The 21563-nt window shown below is 43.6% G+C and overlaps 1 protein-coding gene across 13 annotated transcripts in view; it reads left to right on the top strand.

Annotated features, from left to right (window-relative positions):
• Positions 1-21563, top strand: part of foxp1b (forkhead box P1b) — a 167604-nt gene that overhangs the window by 64526 nt on the left and 81515 nt on the right. For 10 of the 13 annotated variants that reach the window (XM_030420388.1, XM_030420378.1, XM_030420377.1 and 7 more), the window contains one exon: positions 19301-19470. In XM_030420388.1, coding sequence (XP_030276248.1) covers positions 19312-19470 — 159 coding nt within the window. In that variant the 5' untranslated portion in view covers positions 19301-19311. Of the gene's footprint in view, positions 1-19300; positions 19471-21563 lie in introns of those variants that run through there. The other 3 variants (XM_030420379.1, XM_030420384.1, XM_030420383.1) reach the window with 1 other exon arrangement.

Below are 21563 nucleotides of genomic sequence, written 5' to 3'. Positions count from 1 at the left end.
TGCATAGTGAGGTCCACTCCAGCAGGCCCCTCAGCTGCTCGCTCCAGATGTAAGATCAGCCCTGAGAACTTCCAAATGGCAGTGTAATTAATGTTAATGTGGCAAAATCAGCCTAATTATTGACACGACTTTCCAATGCGATTCTGATCGCATCACTAATGCTAAATCCCTGTGGCAGCTTATGGGATTACTATGTCTTGGTGTTTAAAGCTCTTTTAAAGTGCAATAGACTCTAATAAGTGTTTGTGTGTGAAAGCAGGGTGTTGACTGCATTTTGGACTACCCGTGCTCCCTTTATCGTAAAATCTTTGCAAATTACAAACTAGGAATTTGAGGCGGAGGGGAAAGCCTGACAGCAAAGTTCTCATGTAGATATGCGGAATACTTCTCATCATATGGGCACATCGATGTAATAGGGCTGCCTCTGATATTCGCTGCGTGTTTGGCCAATTTATTCAGACCTGATGACATCCGACTTTCCGGCAAAAAGGGTGCCTCCGCTTAGGAGAATCCAAAGACGCCCAAAACATGCGTCTCTGTTTTGAGGGCTTCAAAAATGCTATCGCCTCACGCTGGACTTCATTTGAATTTCATGAATCCTGTGAAAAGGGAAGGGGAGAAGACTTCATGCAAACGCTCCGTTCCTTGTAATTCTCCCGTTGCTGTAAATGCTTTCCTTTATATTGCCTTAGTTTGTTGCTGTTGAGGTTGCTTTGTTTAATCCACTTTTTTTATGGAAGTGTTAAGAATAAACAAGTGGATTCATGAGTTGGACCCGCAGAAAAGGTCGTGTGCAGATTTATGCTGGGATGAAAATAGGGTCTCTGTAATCGTTCCCTTGACTGCATTTATTGCTTACTTTAAAAAAGTAATTTCTTTATATCAGCATCAAGCTGAAAATTGCCATGTATTAGTATTAGGCTTGGTAAGCTTCTAATTCTGTGGCATTTACAGCCGGCTGTGTTTCCATGCATTTATAACACTTTGATTCTTAAGAGCTCCTTTAATCGCTTATGCCTAGCTCGGAACATAATAAACAACTCGCTGTAGCAAAAGTGCCACATGGGGGAGATTTCCAGCAAGAAAGTTAAACGCTTTCTGTCGCCGGCAGTTTTGTTGCTGTGTTTTTCATGCACTGTAAGTGCCGTAATCTACTCTCTGAGCTTGGCTGCTGTAGTTAAAAACAGTGACAGGCAGAATAGATGCAAGGCAGCGTGAAAATGAAAAATTATCGTCCCTACAAAGACGTCGCACTGGAGACCACGGCGGAGACACAAAGCCGCGCCGTGCTTCTGCTTTTTCCTGTTGATTGAGATCACAGGATGTGTCAAAGCCTTCTAAACACCCTCACCTGGCCGCCGTCTGCTTTCCCTATCTGATGCTCTGCTCCCGTGTCGGCATCAGCTGCAATCTGAACACACTCTGGCAGATCGCCCGCCTCGGTATTGTCTGGCTAAACAGGTTGCGCAGTTAAATGCGCGCCTTACGCTGAATACATTATGTCACCCCAAACGGAGCGACATTCCGATTTCCTCTTGCATCTCCCACAACTTTCATGTGAGTTATCTTCTGCTGTGAGGTAGAAAGAATTGCCCGGATAATGTTATCACAGGTGTGTTATCTCAAAGCTACTTAAAGTATCTTTTTGGGGGACGAAGAAAGGCGTTTGGCAAGTTTCAATTTCGTTTTTCTATCAGCATCAAACAGACACGTCTCCTCTTGGTCTGGAACACATCGATGGATGTATAAACTGTGGTCTGCTTGGAGAGTGAGGGGCTTTGATAACGTCAGCCCGCTACCAGGTGCAGGCGGCTAACGTGACACGGCCTTTGTGCGAGATTGACTGAGGCGACAGGAGTAAGCAAATTCCATCCGCAGATGAGTTGTCTTACGGCAAGATGAAAAGAAAATCACAGATGTGAGAAAAAGGCGTCGGAGCTGTCTTTCTTAGCTTGGGCCTTGTGTGTCTGCCTCCGTAGAGATGAAATGGAACTAATAACCTGGATTGATTTGTTGTCTTCTGAGCAAAATTACTATACGGAGGTTTTTTTTCGTGTGGCCGGCATCTGTCAGACCGCCTTCACTGCAAAACAATAGACTGTACCCCAACCGGTGGTATATCAAATATAACTTAATATATGTACATGCTGTCCCTGCTCCCAAAATCAATATCACACATTGATGTATTATGACACATTAAAAGACCGCTTGTTTATGGTTTCCAGAAGGTCTCTGACTATGTAAGGAGACTCCGAAAAGTTCCTCGGAGGCGCAGCGATTCTTATTTGGATAGTTTTGACTTTGTTGCAATCACGTCATGTCATGGTAAATATCACTTTGGCAGTCCTTTGCTTTCTCCGTTTATTTTAGAAAACAAATCCCTTTTAGGGATAAAGCACCTGGTGGGGCTACTTAATGGAATGGCTTCAGCCCTACGCAAATAAACAGCTTGCATTTTTGGTGTGAGATTAGGAATGAGGCTGAGAGCGAGAGCGAGAGACAGAGAGCCGGAGCGAGGTGGGTAAAAGCCAAACAAAGAAAGTCAACATGTGGAGAGGACAGAAACGGGGGAGTTGCGAGTTTACTTCGACTTCCGACTTTAGTTTACTGTATTTATTATATGTCTATAGAAATGCATGTTGGGGTTGGCACATTGTGAGCTCAGACTTTCCTTTTTCAGCTCCATGCTGAGTTAAAGCTCCTTTTTTCGAATAGCTGACCAGTGAGTCAGCAGTCGGACATCATTCAAAAGGGCTGGAAAAGAGTCTTTGTTTTCCATTCTCGCACTTCCAAATAACAAGCGGTTTTGCCTTTTCTTAACCTGGGAAAGATACCGTGGAAACTAGAGCCAAAGAAAAGGGAGTGAACAGGGAGGAGAGCAAGTGACCAGTGAAACATTAAGCAGAATGAGTCAAATAAATCAGCATGCTGTTGAAATTAGTAGGAAACGGAGCATATCAAATGATATCTTAGTTGATTCCATAAGTTAGCTCCCCCATTGCTCTGGCTCTTTACAGTATGTTGTATGCATGTTGTAAACAGTTACGTTCCCACTCACTCCCTTGTTGGATTGTCTGGATAATGTTAGGATATTATGAATACTGCGTCAGAATTAGAGATGCAGCTAACTGAAACCTTTTGAAACCGTTTTTCTTGTGGCTACAGTCTCATTATAGCAGATCATTTTGAATAGGTAAATTACGTTGCCCACATTTGCATGTCAGAATCCATCCGTGTTGCCCCGCAGTCGCCCCCGGTTTGTGGAAGCTTGGTGACATGTACTGGCAGGGCTGGAGTACATGGTACATTTCATACATGCTAGCCAGTCGGGCTAGCATTGGTCAAATACGATAGCTGTCTAAACTTTTCTCTGTTTTCTCCATACTGGTATTTTGTCCCCAGAACTGTAAATCAAGTAAGGGATAATGCCCGACGAGGTGTCCATAAACAGAAGTTAATGGACGACGCGGAGGCCTAAGAACGGTTGGGGGGGGGAGGCGGTTGCCTCCGCGAAGTCCATTAACTCCTGTTTATGGACACCTCGAAGGGCATTATCCCGTTTATACCATGGTCACTTGTCAAAGAAAATAAATTCGGACTATTGATTTACATTTTCATGCGTTTTACAATCAAAATATAAAGTTTTTCACAAGCCATAACTTTGTTTCCCTGGTAACGCCTGAGGGTTTGACTAATACCTGGAACAATCATTACTCTTACGTAAGATTCTTATGCAACGGAGACGTTGTTTACTCCTCCAGTAAATAGGACGGATCATAGATACGACTTGGCAACGGGAGATATTCTAGTCCGCTCAGCGATGAGCCAGAAAGCTAACGCTATGCTAGCAAGATTCAAAGTCAATAACATTGAGCACGGTTGACAAACAGTAAATATAATTTGACAGTACGCTAGCTAACACGATTAGCTCGCTAACCAGTCATGTCATTGTCCCCAAATCAATAGCAACATTTTCACGAACAAATGACCGGCCGTGTGTAACGCTACTGTGGCCGCAGCCTGAAGCAGAGAGCTGAACAGCGAACGCGATGTGAGACAACTCGCGTATCAGTAAATTTAGAGGGGAAGTGTACTTTCTGCAGCTTGTATGTTACAGTCGCCACCCTGTGGTGTTTAGAGGATAAGACACTTAAGGACTCAAGGACTGAACTCAGTGCTAGGAATATAATATTAAGGTTTGATACGCCAGCTAGCGCATTAATTTACAGCAGTGAACAGTCAATTTGACTGGAACTACTTAGTAGGTGTCCATATATCAGGGGTTAATGGACACCCTGCAGCCAATCAGAATCGAGTATCCCCCCAGACCATGGTATAATATGTTTTAATGAAGAGTCAGTGATGGAAGTTTAAAAACTCTCCAAGCTAGTTAGAGAGATCACTAAGTTAACACAGTTTTTATACCATTAACTCCTTTCCCATAACGTTTTTGGTGGAGGGAGTCCTGAATAAAAGTGAATAGTGCAGGATAGTTAATTAACTACGATAGCTTACTCCATTTTGTACTATTTGCTTCTCTGTTCCATAAAAGGTCAGTAATGTCAAGATGGTTTGGTGTTTGACAACAGTGCACACTCACTTGTTCACCACAGTTAAACAATGTGGACATGGATTTACTCTGCCCCAGGGATACTACATTTTTTTATGATCATAACTTTGCCCACAGTTTCAACTGTATTTTACTCAGATACAGTTCTTATTGAGCTGCTTGTTGTAAGACACCATGTCATATTAGCGGTGGCATAAAAAAACTGACCGCTTGCTTCCTATGAACAATATTTAGAATAACAATGATTATTTGCACGGTCCCATTGACATACTTTTCTGTTTCTGTGTTACGTGGTGATTTGTCGCTCTTCCAGTGCAAGACCGTTGTTTTCAGATCCATCCGCTGTGGGGAGTGTTGGACGGCGAACTGGTGAGTTTGCGTGGAGGGAGGGCCAAAACCGGAGATGTAAATACACTCTTCACATTTAGCCGCCGTCATGTGAACCTGGCCTGGGAGGGACACGGAAAGCGAGAGGCTGTTTTCTACCCAAATGTGGGTTTATTTATGTAATCAAATGAAAAAAGGTAGAGGCATTTTTTAAACTGATATTTATTTACACTTTCCCTCTTTTTTCTTTTTTTTTTCGCTCTGGTTTTAGCCTTGGCTCCTGCGTTGTTTTCATAAACAAAGTCTCTCTGGCCGGCTTAGAAAAAACACAGGGCAGCCCAGTGCACTGAAAACAGGAATGACAAACACCATTAGCTGAAAAATTTCCATCTCATTGCAACTATGTTATTGTTTACTTTACCATACACGTCCTAATATGGTTACCTCCCTGTCAAAGCGGGCCCGAGCAGAGCCGAGGGGCCCTCGCAGGGAGACGCTTTCAGCTGCCACTTAGACAATAAGAAACAAATGTCACAGCTCGGCAAAATAGCCTGGCTTTCACAGCCTTACAGTACTTGGCCTTCCACGCCGCTTGGCTCGGGCTCCCGTGTGATATTTATCTACTCTCCACTGTTAGATGCCCTCACGATGTACCCCCGCCTCCCTCCCTCTCCGTCCCCTCTCTTCTTGTCTTTCTTCCCCTCCTTCTGTCTTTCTTTGTCTGTTTCTCTCCATCGATCTCTGTCCCTGTCCCGGTGTTAGCTATTTGGAGGTTGACTGATGGGCCTCTGTTTGCAGTCCTAAGTTATTTATCAGGGGGTGGGGGCGATGTGTTTGGAGTAGCTGTTGCCCTCCTCCCTGTGGCCGAGCAGAGGCCGGTTCAGCTGCAGGTCACGCCCTGGCCCGAAGCCGGCGCTGCGTTTGAACTGGAAACATCTTGGCAACGCTTTGAGAGCCTTTATGATACTTGGATGAACTCGGAAAACTCTGGGTTACTGCGGAGGAAGTGTAGCATTCTGGAGGCTGTGGCGTTTTTATTTTAATTGTTCTGAAGTTTGCTGAAGCATTTCGTTATATTTCTGCTTCAGAGTCAACCTTTTTTTTTTTTTTTGGCAGAGGTGGACAGTTTAGCATGTAAGCAACACAAAACCCAGGTAAAGTGTCATCAAAATCCGGGCTCAAATTGCCAGTCGTCCTGGAGTATTCTCCATGGATTTCCGGCATAATAGGCTATTAGGCGTTAGGGTCAGGCAACCTCACTCCAGGTTAGTCCGGCAATAGGCTTTTCTTTCAGATGCATGGGCTTTCTTTTCCCCAGCTGGTGGAAGACGGCGGCAGCCTCACCTCAATCCTAAAATCCTCACGTTTATGATATTTGCCCAGAATTATCTGTGCCTGTGGATGAATGGGAGGACAGAGCATGAGGAATGTAGAAGGTCAGACTGCGTGATTTACACAGCACAGAGCCCGAGAATCCTTGGGAAAATACTTGGGCCGGGATCAAACAGACGTCATGTGATATGTTCTTAACACTGACCTTTAAATTCATGTGTTTTACCGCTCCCCTCTGGCATATGATGCACTAAATGTGAAACAATTTGTATTTTGCACATTTTGAAGACGAAACCGGTTCTCTATCTGCACATTGATGCAGTCAGGTTGCCTGATCACTGATGATGATTTCTGTTATAAAAAAAAAAAAATGACACCAGACGCTGTGATTCAGCTCTGAACTTGCTGAATCAAAGCTGCGGTGTGACTTCTTTGAATATGCATAGACATTCATAGTGAAACCAGAGACTTTTTTTCTGAATTCCTGGAAAAAAGATTCGAGATCCATGGTTTTCATCTGATTGGACGAAGGCCAGTGATGAAATAGATATTCTGAGTCACAGCGACTTTGATATTTGCGAGGCTCGCACACACCCAGGGAGCTGAACGGAAGTGGTGAAATAATGAGTTGTAGGTTGACATTTTTTTAACGAGGGATGATTACAGTGACACAATTCAGACGCGTTGTACATTTACTGTAGTTTGAATCACACTTCTTTTGAAGCCCACTATTACACTCCATCACACTCCATTACACTTATATTTTGCTGATAAGCTAAAAGCGCTGACCTTTCTGTTTTTTCTTTTTTTTAGTTTTTTTTTTTTTCCCGTGCGAGCAGAACGACCGTACCCTCTTTGACGTTAATGAACTTTGCGAAAGGGTTGTTTACCGGCTTCAAGGTCAGTTTCTGAGAAGGGCAGCGGGTTTTTCTTGTAAACATATTTACAGCCAAAGATGTGTAAACACTGTAAATGTATACAGGTGCAGCCGGCGCGATACTGGCCCGTTTTCCTCTTTTTCTCTTTGTTTTTTTCCTGACCTTTCCCCTGTGACACACGCACAAAGGCTTGTTGTGGGCATATGTGTTTATTTCTGGAAGCACTTTAAAGTAATGTGTGCACTAACAAAAAGCAGAAAAAAAAGCAAAAAAAAAAAAAGAAAGAATAAAATTACTCTTAGAAAGCGTAATGATGTGCCTGCTCACAGCGTAAAAGCTGAGAGGGGAGAGACGGAGAGGAGAGGCAGATAGCAAGGCAAACGCAGGACTAGTGGGGGTATTAAATATGAATTAATGGAATGTTGCTCAGGCACATCTCTGGGTGTAGTGTAGTGTTGAAAAATAAAATTTATGTTGCCAGCTACTGGCCGTGAAGGTGCATTTGGACTTAGCACGCTTTAATTAGAAGTGAGATATTAGCATTTCATAGGGCTTTATGCTGGGTGAGGGGATCGGCCGGCCACCGCGCCTTCATTAGCCAGCTTCTCTGTGTAATGAGTGCCGTCATTAGCTGATGGAGTGGATTTGCCCTAGCTCTACCTTGAAAGGCACATCTCTTACATACTTGCAAGGAATAAGGCCTTTTAATGGATTTCTTAATGAATAAAATAAGATGCCACTTCTTTAAAATTTGACGAGTGCATTTCTGATTATGTACACCACCGCTGCCTTTCGCTGTTTTCCTTGAATTAATAAAAGAAAACTAATATTTGTGGCGAAAAGTGGAAAACAGAGGTATTTACGGGGCTCGGGGACATTTTGCGAGAGTATATAATGTAATCCGTCATAAATTCTGAATTACATCAATAATATGCGGTCCATAAAAGTGCCACATCAAAAGGGTCGGCTTTCATTCGTTTGCATGTGGGAGAAGGTGTGTGTGATTTGTGTCAGAGGTCTGAAGAAATGCTCTCTGCGCGCTGGCACAAGATGTTAAAACTCGCCATGTTTATCAAGGGAAAAAAGGCAGGACAGCCATTGGATGAATCTGACTGCAAATGATGTGTGTGTGTGTGTGTGTGCAGGAGTGTGTGCACATTCAACAACAGTCAAGACAGTCAGCGCTGTGGTGTTTTTTTTTTTTTTTTTCTTCTTCTTCTTCTTCTTCTTCTTCTTTGGTGATATGGAAGTCTCCTTAAGCCTTCGGCTGCGGCTCCATTCTCAGAATCAGGCGTGAAGTGATTAGTATTTTATTGATGAGCCCCTGAAGTGGCAAGTGTGGGAAATTGGATCTTTGATCTCCTGGAGTTTGGGAAATATATCCTGAGTGTGCGGAGCTCTCCAGGTAAAACACCCCCCCCCCCCATCCTACCAGCATCACTACACCCACACACCCACACCCACACACACACGGAGACAGACAGACGTTTGGGAGGGATATTCCTCCCCTTCTCCAAAACACATATTTGTTTTGGATGTTTTCACTGAGAGTCTACATGGTGATTACAGATGTTCATTAACAAAATTGGGTATTTGTTTTAAACTTTAACCAATCACTTTGATATGCTAATTACAGTGTAATTTAATTTGAGCCCTGTAATGATGATGCTGTTATTATGGACATAAATGATGCAGTTAAGCTGAGAGTAATCTCATTTGCATACTGTACATGCCAGTAAATTAAGCCCTTTCCTGCGTTGCTTCAGCTTTAATTTTCCACTCCTTTTCACACAGCATCCCTCAGCCCCTGTGCCTAATAGCAGGCCAGCTTGTTTGATGTGGAGAGCCGCTTCCTCGCGCTAAATCTAGTCACAATATGTAATACATAAAGGCTCTCATTATAACTCTAAGTGCTCTTTTAAGAAGTTGGTATTAATAAGCAGGCGAGCTTTTTTTCGCGCTTTGTAGTGATACACAAAAAAACAGCATAATCATCTTCAGAATTCCTTAATCTGCATATAAGAAATAAAAACCATCACGGTTTGTGATAACGATGTGCCAGGGAACAGTTAAAGAGCCCCTAATCATATTGTATATGTCGCCCTCCATGTGTTGATCAGAGATATCTTCAAAGACCGGATTGTATTTTCGTATTCCTCCTTTGAAAAAAAAGATGAAGGGCATTTGGATGTTTTTTTTTTTTTTTTTTTTTTTTAACGAAGATTTTTCACCCTCACCGAAAAAACTAATTGAAAAATAATGCCTCATTGTATGTTTAGAGCAAATAATTTGGCTTTTTCTCTTTGTACAAATGCTTTTTGATGTGTGTATAAAAGAGGCATGTTTCTGACAGAGGGACACGGCTGGCCTTGATAAAAGCTCCTGTGTCTTCATTAGAGAAGCAGCACCTCGTGGCGTCCGATTGTCTGATGTTTGCGGCGAGATGGTAAACATGTTTGTCGTACAGGGGTGTATTTATGCTGATCAAACATGCGAGGTGGCCCGCGGTGAATGTTAAGGACTTTGGCTCGCCGCAGGGCTCAAAAGCCCCGCTATGGTCCAAACTTGCCCCGCTCGCAAACAGATTTCCGGCTTCCCCTCCACACTTTGAAGGTGGGTTTGGAGGGTGCTTTATGGACTTTTACACTGACAACACAATTGCCCTTCACTGCCAGTGCTCCTCCATTTTGGACCATAAAGAATATTATTTTTCTGCCAGCCAATTTTCTCTGTTAGTCTCTAATTGGCTACATAAATCTCGGCCGTTGAGGGTGAGAAATGTTGCAGTGTCACACAGTGTAATCTTCACCCTTATTTACCAATTCATTAAGATTCATTGATGCAGGATCGGTGAGAGGAAATGACAACATAAATCAGGCCTCCAACATAATGACCCTAATCAGTTGGGAATTGCAGAAAATGTCATGATGAACTATGTCCTTGTATTAGTGCCACTGTACATTGTCATTGTGCTGCTTTATGAGCGGGACGCATCCTCCTGACACGGGCTGTATTTAACCAAAAAGAAAGAGTTGTTAAAACCTGATTCCATTAAAAGGCAGAAATTCATGTGAGGTCTTTTGGTATTTAGCCCTGCCGCCTTTTATCTTCAGTTTAACTGTTTAATGGAAGGCACAAACTCCCTCTCCTTGCTCACCCTCTGTGTCCTCGCTCTGGGAGGCTGGGGCTTTTAAGATAATGACATGCTTCTTTGGCTTTAAACGACCCCCGGTACCATGCTCCTCCAGAGGCGGCAGGAGGGGTCAGCGGGCAGAGCCACTCCCATACCAGTGACAGCAATTGCAAAATGGCTGTTGTCTTAAAGGCTCAGTATGTACTGTCTGTCGCTAGGTGTCTCTGAATTGAAACAAAAGACATAAGGTGCTTTGGATCATGGGAGTAAGGGTTAGAGTGGGCAACCACTGCTGATTAAAATCTAACTCTGTTACTCAGAAAGAAATGTTTACGGACAAGGTAATGTTTAAAGCCTTAATGGTGTTATTTTTAGTCGGGTTCCTTTCCTCAGATGTTACAGTGACAGGCAAGCAAATGAGACGCACCGCGACCTTGACTAAAATTGCGATTTTTTTTTTTTTGCACAAATGTTGCACATTATATCTTTAAAGATTGCTCAGACTTGAAGCAGTCTTCGGTAGAGCTGCAGCGATTAGACGATTATTCATTTAGTCCATCAAGAATGAATTGGTATCTATTCTGACAGTCAGTTGAAGTAAAAAAGCCAAACATTTGCTAGTTTCAGCTTGGTAAATGTAAGGATCTGCTGCTTTTCTTCTTTGGGTTTTGTGCTGATGGTTTGACAGAAGACCAAATTTGAAGAAGCCACTTTGGGTCCCGGGATATTTTTTGTTAATGCACCAGCGAAAGCTACGACTGGAGGCATTATATGTTTGGGTTGTATGTCCATCCCAATATCTCAGTATCTAGGACCCCTTTAAGGGAAGTTCTTCAAATTTGGTACAAACGTCTGCTTGATCCCAAGGATGGACTCATAACAAGCTGTATGGTCAAAGATCACTGTCACAGATAACATTTATTGGCCATAACCCAACAATTAATTTGTTAATTATGACAAAATATCACAGAATTTTCAAATAGGATAAAATGTCAATTCATATTGTAACAGTTTGCTAGCCGTCATTTATTTTTTTCACGTTGACAATTATTCGGTGAATCCTGAGTATAATTAACAGAAACTTTGTTTGTACAGCGCAGGTCGTACATCAAGTGCGGCTCCAAGCGCTGAACAAGAAAACAAGAAATAAACAGAATAGACTTTGCATCTCCATGCCACAAGATGTATCTAAATGTTAATATTGCGTCTGGAAAAAATCAATATCTTAACCTAATCTCGTTGCGAGCGAGTCTAAACAATAGAGGTGGGAGAGCTGCACCTGCTGTGTGTTTTTGTCTGCAGAGAAACATTTAACAGTGCTCAGAATCATTTAAATAGCAGGGGTTAAGCCAGACACCACCGTTTCTTCCAGTCATCACGCACGCCGCTGAGAGAGGAATCATAATAAATGCATCGACCACACTTGATGACTTACTCCGCAGTAATTAGCGGCTTACTTGCAGAGCGTTGGTTTACCACGAGTCCGTCCTGATGATTCCACCCCTCCTCCTCCACCCCCCCCAAAAAATGATTAGGCTACATGTTGTCGGCACAGAGGAAGTTTGCACTCCAGTGAGTTGACATCTCCCCAAAAGACAGCCCTTCTAATAATATTGTCCTCTCTCTGCTTAGGTACGCAGTATTAATTAGACAAGTTCGTCGAGGCTAACCTTGGTTTTCCCAGGGAAATGCATCTGACACATTTCCTCTCCACGAGTTCGCATTCCCACACCCCGTGGGATCAGCCCTTCCATGAATTCCAGTAAAAATGATTAAAAATATATGACACACTTTAAGTAAAAACAATAAGCGCTTTTGCAGATCCCGCAGGATGCTGCTGATAGATTGAAGTTGTGTTTGTCTTTTTGGGTTTGCGTGTTTGACAGGTCTGATTGCTGAGACGAGCTGGAGGGGCGGCAGGGCCTGCTTCTCTCTGTGCAGTGAGCCTGTGGTCAGAAAACAGGAGGCCCCCCCTGTCTCCTGGTGTCTGTCCTCTCGCTGTCGTGTTAATGGGCATGAGCCACATGTGAGCGAGATTATCAAAGTCAAATGAAGGAGAGCGGCGGAGAAAATGTGTGGCGAACCCACTCCTAAAAGAGGCTCCACATCCCAGAATTACTATTCCATTCATGTACAGCCAGATTTAAACTCATTAGACTTCTCTATTTACTTAGTCTCTATCGGCCCTAGTTGGACTAAAAATACCATGGCCTGCCTTACTTTGGCACATGCCGTCATTGTCTGTGCACAGCAGGCCTTTACACCGAGGTGTTTCTCAGATGGCTCCGCGCAATGGAGACAAACCGGTTTGTGTATTTTTTCCGAAAATTATGGATCTACTCAGCTTCTCCATTGGAGACTGCCTTCTAGTACCCTTCTGATTGTTAATTTATCAGAGCTTGTAGCGTGATAATAGGTTGATATTCATATGAATCGTCATACTCCACACCGCACATACTCCTCTGCTCGTGGTGTAGTAATGGGTTTGGATCTGGATTTCATGCTCGAGAATCCTATCACTGTCGTCCCGACGTGTTACAAATATGTGTTTGGCGCCCTTGTTCATGTTTTATGCCCGTCTTGCTGCTTTTTTTTTTTTTTCGGTGACTAAATGAAATCAGTAGGGGGAGTGGAGACGGAAAACTATGGATTCTGGGTAGAGAAGCCTTGTTGGATGGCTTCCGCTCAGCAGATGGTGAGTTGTTGTATGCATGAAAAATGTATAGTCAAGGTGACATGCAGCTTGAAAGTCCCTGCACTATATTGCCTACCTTATCTTTTGTGATCACTACCTATTTTTGGACAACGATGTTTGATGGCGCCAATCACCATAAATCTAAAAAAAATCAAAGCCGTACACTGATTTAAGATCGATAGCATCTTTATCTGTTCGGCTCCAGGTAATCCCTGTTATTTTGTTGTTGTTTTTTTCCCCTCCGTTCCCCGATGTGCCGGCGCACGCAGCCCTCAGACATCCTTTTGTTATTTCCACAAACCCAGTTACTGAATAATTGAACGAGGTAAATGTTTAACATGTTTTTACAAGTTCCTCGCTGCGCTGTTGTGAAGCGCCACTGTTTGTTGGGTCTGGAAGAAACACTCTGTTGCTTCGCCTGACAACGATGCGTCTCCATAGGAGACCACCCCGCCGTCGCCCATCTTGTTCTCATTCACGGTGGCTCGCTAGCAGCTGCAACACACCAGCCTAATGCGTCTTCAAATGTCAGAAGAATGACTTTTTGTTTATCCTGACTTCTGCCTGGCTGTTTATTCTAGCCCAAAGCTGCATTTGCATCGACCTTGATTCCCCAAAGCCTGGCCCCCCGCCTCCCCCCGCCTCCCCCCTCCTCCCAGAGCCTGTTTACACTATGCCTGCCCCGAGTGTCACCTAGGAAATCGGCTGATCATTCCACCTGGTTAATATTAAATGGCTCCTGCAAGGAGATGTGTTTGTTCATAAACACAAACCCGCTCCCCCTGTTTACTGTAGCCATGGCAGCAATCACTTATTAAACAAACAGCTGCTTTGTTTGCCAGCGTGAGTGGTCTGCTCATACCCCGTACAAGGTCTGGGAAGAACTTGGAGAACGCCTCTGTGCGTCTCGTGTGGCGAGGGGGGGGACGCGGGGTTTCAATGGAGGTATTAGTTGCAGGGGGCGGTGTGCGTGTTCGTACTATATCGTCACAGTAGTCTGGAGATACGCTCTGCTTATCTGTGACTCGGTTGAAGTGGCTGACAAGATTACATGGTTGTTTGGTCTGACTGTGAAGTCTCCTTTGGCAGAATGTCATCCCTGCCGTCAGTTCCTCGCAGCGCAGAAGGGCCAGAGAAATCCAGATTGAGCCTTTCTGATTGAAGTGGGTATAGCGGCGACCATTAATGGATGAGTTATAAACTATAAAGTTAATCGCCAACTATTTTGATCAGTGATTAATCAGTCTGAGTAGAATTCCAGCTGCTTGAATTTGAAAACGATCTGGTTTCTTCAGTCTGTATTCATCGCTGGGCACGTTCATTCCAAAATGTAATGTAATACATATTACCGGTTGATTTCACGTGAAAGTATTAAGTCACTATTCAACATAACTGTCTGTGTAGAGTAATGCATTACTGATTACACTACTTTTACACGACTTTGACTAATTAAACTGCAGGAGTACAGCCAGGCATTAAAAAAATGGAAGAGGGTCATATTGCTTTATAGCAGGTAAAGCACAGAAGCTCAAGTTTATTTCGGTTTATTGCAAAGATCCAGCCCAGTCATGCATTCACAGTGCAGTGGTCACCACTATGTAGGAAAACCACCCGCTTACATAAGAATAGTGTGATGATGATGTAGAATTATGTAGCCCGCACCTTTTTTTGGCTAAACAAATACACTCGGACACGCAGATGGGCGGGCAGATAAAGGATGAAAGGGGGATTAGGGTGACGCTCAGTAGAGCGCAAACCTCCGCAAAGGCTCAACTGGCACTTTTAATGTAATTGATCCAATATAACACATTTAAATCCACTAGATCCAGATTAGAACTCGGATCCAAATCAATCCATCAGTCTCGCGGTGTTACGAATTCTTGAAAACGTATGTCTGACTCAATTCTTCTTTGTTGGATATTTTTTGGGTTGCATAAGTGTAGTGTGGATGCATATTTAAGAAAACATTAAACACTTAAATTTCAGTTTGTAACATAGTAATAGACATAGTGCCTATAATAATATTAACAAAAATCCATAAGAACTGCATTAAACTACTCATTACGTATGTGTTACTTTTATAGTACGTTACCCTTAACACTCCTCTAAGACCTTAAACTAAATATCTTCGGGCTTTTGATAAAACAAGACATTTGAGGGTGTCATCTTCAACTTTGGCAAACACCGATCGACATTTTTCACCTTTTATTGTCCTTTTATAGAACGGACAGCACATCAGTTCCTCGAGAAACCGGTTGACAGATTAATGAACAGCGGAAAAAAAACGGTTAGTTGGACAAATAAAGGAGGTTCTGGTTTGCAGAAGGCCCATTTCTGCAGATAATACATGGAAGGGTGTGGGACTGCACTTTGGAAAAGGTTTTTGGGATTAAGCCCAATTTCTGTGTCTGTTGTCCGCTGGATGTTTCCAAGAGACGGAGCGGTTTGTTATCAGCGATAAGGGGCTGTGATAATGGATTATTTAACATACAGCTCGTGTTTGTCTTCTGACTTTTCCCTCGAATCGGGGAGCCAAAATACATCAGAACACAAGACCAACCTTGAGAAGCATTCTGTTGCTGCACCTTTCGGTACGGGCTGATGTGTTGTCTAGTCTAGCAACCGAGCTGAACCTAAACAGCTCTAAATTGAACCTCTCCCCATTGTCTCCTCCTCGGTGTGTCTTTATCTCCCGCCCAAGAAATGTTGTGCTTTTGTTGTGCGCTTGTGTAAACAAGGGCTGTGTGAGAACTTGGCCAACCGAAGCAGGTGGCCGCCGAGGCTTTACTGTCATGAGCATTAAAGAAAAACAGAACATGAAGACGGGTCAGAGCACAGCTGCGCGGGCCCGACCCTACCTTGAATCGACTGCTGACTTGTTTGAGCTGTTGAATTCCAGGCAAGCATGACAGGGGGACAGGCATTAGATTTCCAGCGAGGGAGGCGGGGGGGGGGGAGGCCGGGTTGATGAGCTCCGGCCGCCGGCTGTTCTTAACCTTCAACCTGTCTGGTCAGGTGGGAAACACATGTGACTCTTGTTTGTACTGTACTGCCCATATTTGAGGCTGGGAAAACAAAACAAACTGTAAACAAACAGAAACTCTGACCTTTTTTATTATCCAGTGTTTGTTCCAAACACTTGTTTTGTTTTGCAAGCAACTCCCCCCCCGAAGAACAGACAGGCATCTAATAATCAAAAGCACAGCCAGTTCTTTTTCTACACTGTTGTTGCTTTGTTTTGATCTCATGGAATTTCCATCATTTTGATTCTTTTTAAAACTTTTTTTTCTTTTCCAGCGAAGAAAAAAAAAAAAAAAAAAGAAGGCCTGACATGCTCCATTAATAACAAGAAAGAGTTTTTTTTCCCTCATGTCTCCTTTCGTGTGTTGTGTTATGCTGAAATGTTTGTGTCTGGAGAATGAATACATATGTTTTTAACCCCGGTAACTGCACCCCTTTTTAGAAAGCACTCTTGACCCATAATTACGGCTGAATTCGTATAAATGGAACGGATGGAAAAATCTTGGAGCTCTTTTGAGTCATCCCAGACGAGGCTATCCCCTGAGCAAAGTGAAAATAAATAGATAGATAAACAAACACTGGGGCCAGGTCACGTGGCCCCCCGTTGCCCTGGCTGATGACGGCGTCCCTGCCTGAGTGCTCCCTCGATTAACACTGTTATCAGCGCAACTCTCTAATAAGGCTCCTTCCTATCTGCTTGATATTTATGATGGATAATGCCCATTTTCCATTTTCTTTTTTTTCCTCCAATTTTTTCGCTCATGATATTGCAGCTTTGAATTATTCTGTGGCGAAATTAATGAGAAAGTAGATTTATGGGTTTCATTTGTTTGTCAATTCGAAAATTAATTGGGTGTTAATTTTAGCCATCCCCTCATCAGTGCCGGTTCCAAGCATGCGCGCATTACTTTGCATTCATTGTGGACCCTCTCTCTCCTTTATTGTGGGTCACTAGTTTTGCATACATTAAAATAGCCCCGCGGCTCATTCTCTTGATTACTTTTGGAGATGCCATGCATTTGGAAATTTACGCCTTTCCGTTATAATTATGAAAATTTTTGCATGGAATGACAGTGCATGTATAATAGCCCCCCCCCCCCATTTTTTTATGTAGCTTTGGAAAAAGAAAGCAGGCCCTTCTTTTTGTTCTGTGTGGAAAAAATGTCTTTTATTTGAAGGAGAAGTGGGGGCGAATAACGTCAGCCCATGGTTTATTTCAAATGGCATTTAATTTCGCCCCGAGAATGTGTGTTTCTAATTGGTGTCTCAGAAGGGGAGCTGGTGCGAGCAAGGGCCTGTAGATGGAGTCGTGGCTGGCTGCATCCCATCCCACAGTATTTCTCTTGCTCACTCCTTGTTTAGAAAATCCCATTATGGAGCGAGGCCGTGCCAGACTGGAGGGGTGAGCCGGGTCAACATCTGTCTGGAGGGAGAGAGGGGGGCCGGCTCTAGCCCCAGCCCAGAGAACGGGGCCTGTAGGCCGGGTCCAGGCTGCTCAGACAGGCCCCTGAGTGTGGGGGCGTTGTGACACACAACTGAACCGGCACAGGCCACAGTGTCAGATGACTCACTCGGATATGCTTCTTGCAAAGAGGGCTTCTACAGGAGAGGACATGTAAACCAGAGTGAACTATAGACTTTTACTCTGGTTCTTTTTTACCCCTCCGCTGCTACCGAAGACACCGAGCTGGGAGCAGCAGTGCTGCTCATAGTGCTGTTTATTTTTTAATCATCCCATTCCTAGATTATTATCTCACCTATGCTCTGTAAATATTCTTATGTGACAAGTTGTCAACCTCAATTTCCTATCTGTCAGCCTGAGTGTGTGTCCCCGCGGTGTCTGGGTGTGTGTCTGCATCTTGTTTAGATCTGGATCTCCAGAGACTCCGTGCCCGTGTAGTTGAGCACATATTAATTCGCATCGGCCCTCCTATTACACGCCTTAAATGCGACACCATAAATCTGCATTTAGTTCCATTTTCACCTTCTTTCATGATGAGGCCCAGTGTTTTAAAGGCATTTATTCTGCTTCATATAAATAATTAATCAGCCAAGTTAATTCGCTTCTGCCTGACTTGGTCAGCTTCATTAACCGCCCTGAAATTGGGAGGCTAGTCGCCTTGCGCCACTGAGGCCTGCGACCAGCGCACAATAGCTGTAAATCATTCCACTGATTTGCGGAGTACGGGCGCAGATATGCACAGGAGTCCCCAGCACTCAACCCCAGAGTGACTGGGAGGGGGGTTGCTCGTCTGTCTGGCTTTTGTGTATTCAAAACCGATGTGACATGTAAGAAAATATCTGTGTATTCATATCTGACGTAAGTATTAATGTTAGTGTTAGGACTGCGGCTAATGATTTTGTTTATTATTTTCTCGATCAATAGATGGGTTGTTTGGTCAATGAATTGTCAGAAAATGTTGATGCGTGTTTCCCAAAGACCAAATTGACATCCTCAGCTGTCTTGTTTTGTCCTGACTGGAGAGGAGTAAAGAAACCAGAAAATATTCACATAAGGAGCTGGAATCAGAGAACTTTGATCAATTCATTATTTAAATTGTCAATCAGTTGATAAATCTCGGAGCTGTAATTAGTTTATTATACTTTTCAGTTAGATAAACTTATGAAAAACAACATTTTTCCAACAACTCAAAAGGGTTTTATTTATATTCAGGCATAAGTTTTGGTGTTAATTGAGCAGCCCTGAAGAGTTTGACTTGTTTTTTTCTCCACGGCTTCATATTGAATGTTTCTCATGGAGATCCTTTGGCAGGCCTCACAAAGTCTCCCTGTTTCCCATTAAAAAGCCATTCTGCCGTGGTTCTTCTGGGAGCCATGCAAGTAAATATATCCATTTCCATAGAAAGTGTTTTGTTTTGGAGGTCCAGTGTTTTCTTGGGCTCCTCTGCTCTCACTCAGCTCAGGTTGGGTTCCTCTCCGCTCCGATGTGCGCCGTAGACCCCGACCCCTCCACCGCACCCCTGCACATGCCCCATAATGGAGAACACAAACAAAACCTGAGTCCCTCTCGGTCTTCTCCAGCCCAGTATGGACATGTCCTAGGATCGGGGGGGAAAAAAAGACTAAACAAAGGAGCGCTTCATTATTCCGCGGAGAAGCTCTCTGTGAGAGCGTGTGCATTTGCCTCACTGCATATGCTACAAGCAAGCAAACAAACAAGACACGGCGAGGCACAAACCAACAGGGAAACCTGCAATAAAAGTGAAATTGTGTGGGAAGGATATGACAGATGTTTATAGTTTGGCCCGGAGTTAACATGCGACCTCATTGCTGCGTGTTTTAACAGCTGTTCCTCTCTGTCCCTGTTTTCTCTCTTCTCTCAGGTTTTTAAGTCATGATGCAAGAATCTGGGACGGAGGCGACGAGCAACGGACCAGCCAGTCAAAATGGAGGAGCCAGCGTGGAGGGCGGGTCCAGGGAGGGGCGACCCAAGAGCGCCACGCCATCAATGGAGGTGACGGCAGCTGACCTCCTGCATCTCCAGCAGCACCAGGTAGACCAGTCGCCCCTTTCACACCTGCCTTCACTTCACGGAGCCATGTCAACAGCAGGCCCAACCCCCCCCCCCCCCCTCTTAAAGTGCCCCTTAATATTTAATTCCATCTCAAAATACATCGAGTACATAAACACATTATTATTATTATTTATGTATATTGAGGCCCTTTCTGAATATTTAAAGATGGAGAAGTGCTCTCTCTGTGTGATTGTGTTTGGTTGTGAGCGTGTTTATCTGGGCATGCAGCATCTGCATGTTGGTCAAATATTTATCAAGCTGTTCCGACATATTTAAAGTATGTAGGTGCCGGAGGATTTTGTAGACAGTTAAGAAACCATGACACCCAATAGGATGACAGCATTTTCCTCTGGCTCATTGTAAACACACCTCACACTCAGAGCTAATGCCACACTCGGAGGCGTTCGCCAATGAGGTGTGGAGATGCACGCCGGCGTTCTCGAACGACGGAGCCCAAAACATTTTCAGCGCCTTCAGACTTGAGGCAAACAGACAAGCTCTTTCTGTCGGTGTCAGCGTTATGTGTGGCACACGACAGCGTGTTTAAGGAAACAACATTGAAAAGATCAGTGTGTCTTCTGCTATCTCGGTCTATCCGACAGGACGACCAGGGTTGTTGTCAGGAGCTGTTTGGTGATGATGCACAGGCGCTGCGCCGCTGTCTGTTGTCACAGCACATCCATCAGCGTTTGTACAGGGAGGGCAACAATGCTGCAGCTCCATGCTGCATGTGGGCTGTGGAACTGTAACATATAGAAGCCGGGCTATAATTCACTATTATCATTTGTCATCTTTCGGCAGAATCATCATGACATTATGATGATAGGATATTATAGCACAGTGATACACAGTTTTGATGTCAGAACTGATGATTAACAGCAAATTCAGTCGTATTTCATCATGACAACAGGAAGTATGACACCTTGTCCCTGGTTAGCTCAGCATTTTGAAAAGTCACTTGACATAATATGCAGGTCAATGTAGTGATAATCAGTTCAACTATACACATGTGAAGAAAAGTTATTAATTTCAACTGTAATGCTCAACCCTACTTATAGATCACTTGAATAGTAATGTGACCTCATGAGTGATTTCATTTACATTGTGATGTGTTTTAATAATTACCCCTTTTTAATTTAGATTAGATAGATGTATAGATAAATGTTAGAGGGGCAAACATATGTAAAATACAGGCCAGATGTGATAGAAGTACATGGGAGTGCCTCCGTTAATCACACTTTTAGTTGAGCTGCTAAAATGAGTCAAATTATTGATTAGTCAATCGAATGAATATTAGTTGCTGACTTTTTTGATGTTCTTTTAATCGCAAAAATGTCAAACATTTGCTGATTCCAGCTTCTCAAATGAATTTGCTACTTTTCTTTGTCAATTAAGACAAATAATTTTTGTGTTTTGGACTTTCGGCTGGACATGAGAAGCGATCTGAATGCGTTACTTTGGTCTACTTGGTTCACTTTTTTTTTTTTACATTTATAGACTAAACCACTCATCCATTCATTGTGAAAGTAATCAACAGACTCATGTGTAATGAAAATATTTGATAGCCGCAACCCTGTTTTTTTAGTTAAAGAAAGGTCCAGTGTGTAGGCTTTAGCGGCATCTAGCGATGAGGTTTCATATTGCAACCAAATGAGTACCCCCCCTCGACTAAACCCGCCACTAAAAACACAGAAAACAATGTGAAAGGCCCTCTGTTCTGGCCAACTGTATAAACTGCATGGAAGAGGAATCGCTCCTTCTGTAAATATGAAAGGCTCATTTTAAGTCCACAAAAACACAACGGTTCTTTGTATTGGGTGATTAAACACTAATGACAACATCATTAGGAATAGTATGTGCCATATCTGCCCCTGCACTCTACACACTGGATTTTTAAGTGGTACGGTATTGGAGTACATGGCAGTTAAGAAGCGTAAGCTGATCGGTAAGTAAAATGGGCGTGTCAGCGCGCGTCCTGCTCCTCAGTCTCGGCGTTAGGCCTTTAGCCTCCGCCAGATCTGCTCTTCATCTCCACTCACCAAGATCCACATCCAGACCCGTGTCCCAGAGCC

The sequence above is a fragment of the Sparus aurata genome, chromosome 6, assembly GCF_900880675.1.
Source record: "Sparus aurata chromosome 6, fSpaAur1.1, whole genome shotgun sequence".
NCBI classification, from domain to species: domain Eukaryota; kingdom Metazoa; phylum Chordata; class Actinopteri; order Spariformes; family Sparidae; genus Sparus; species Sparus aurata.
Note: the sequence above shows the minus strand (reverse complement) of the source record. Positions and strands in the feature narration are given on the sequence as shown.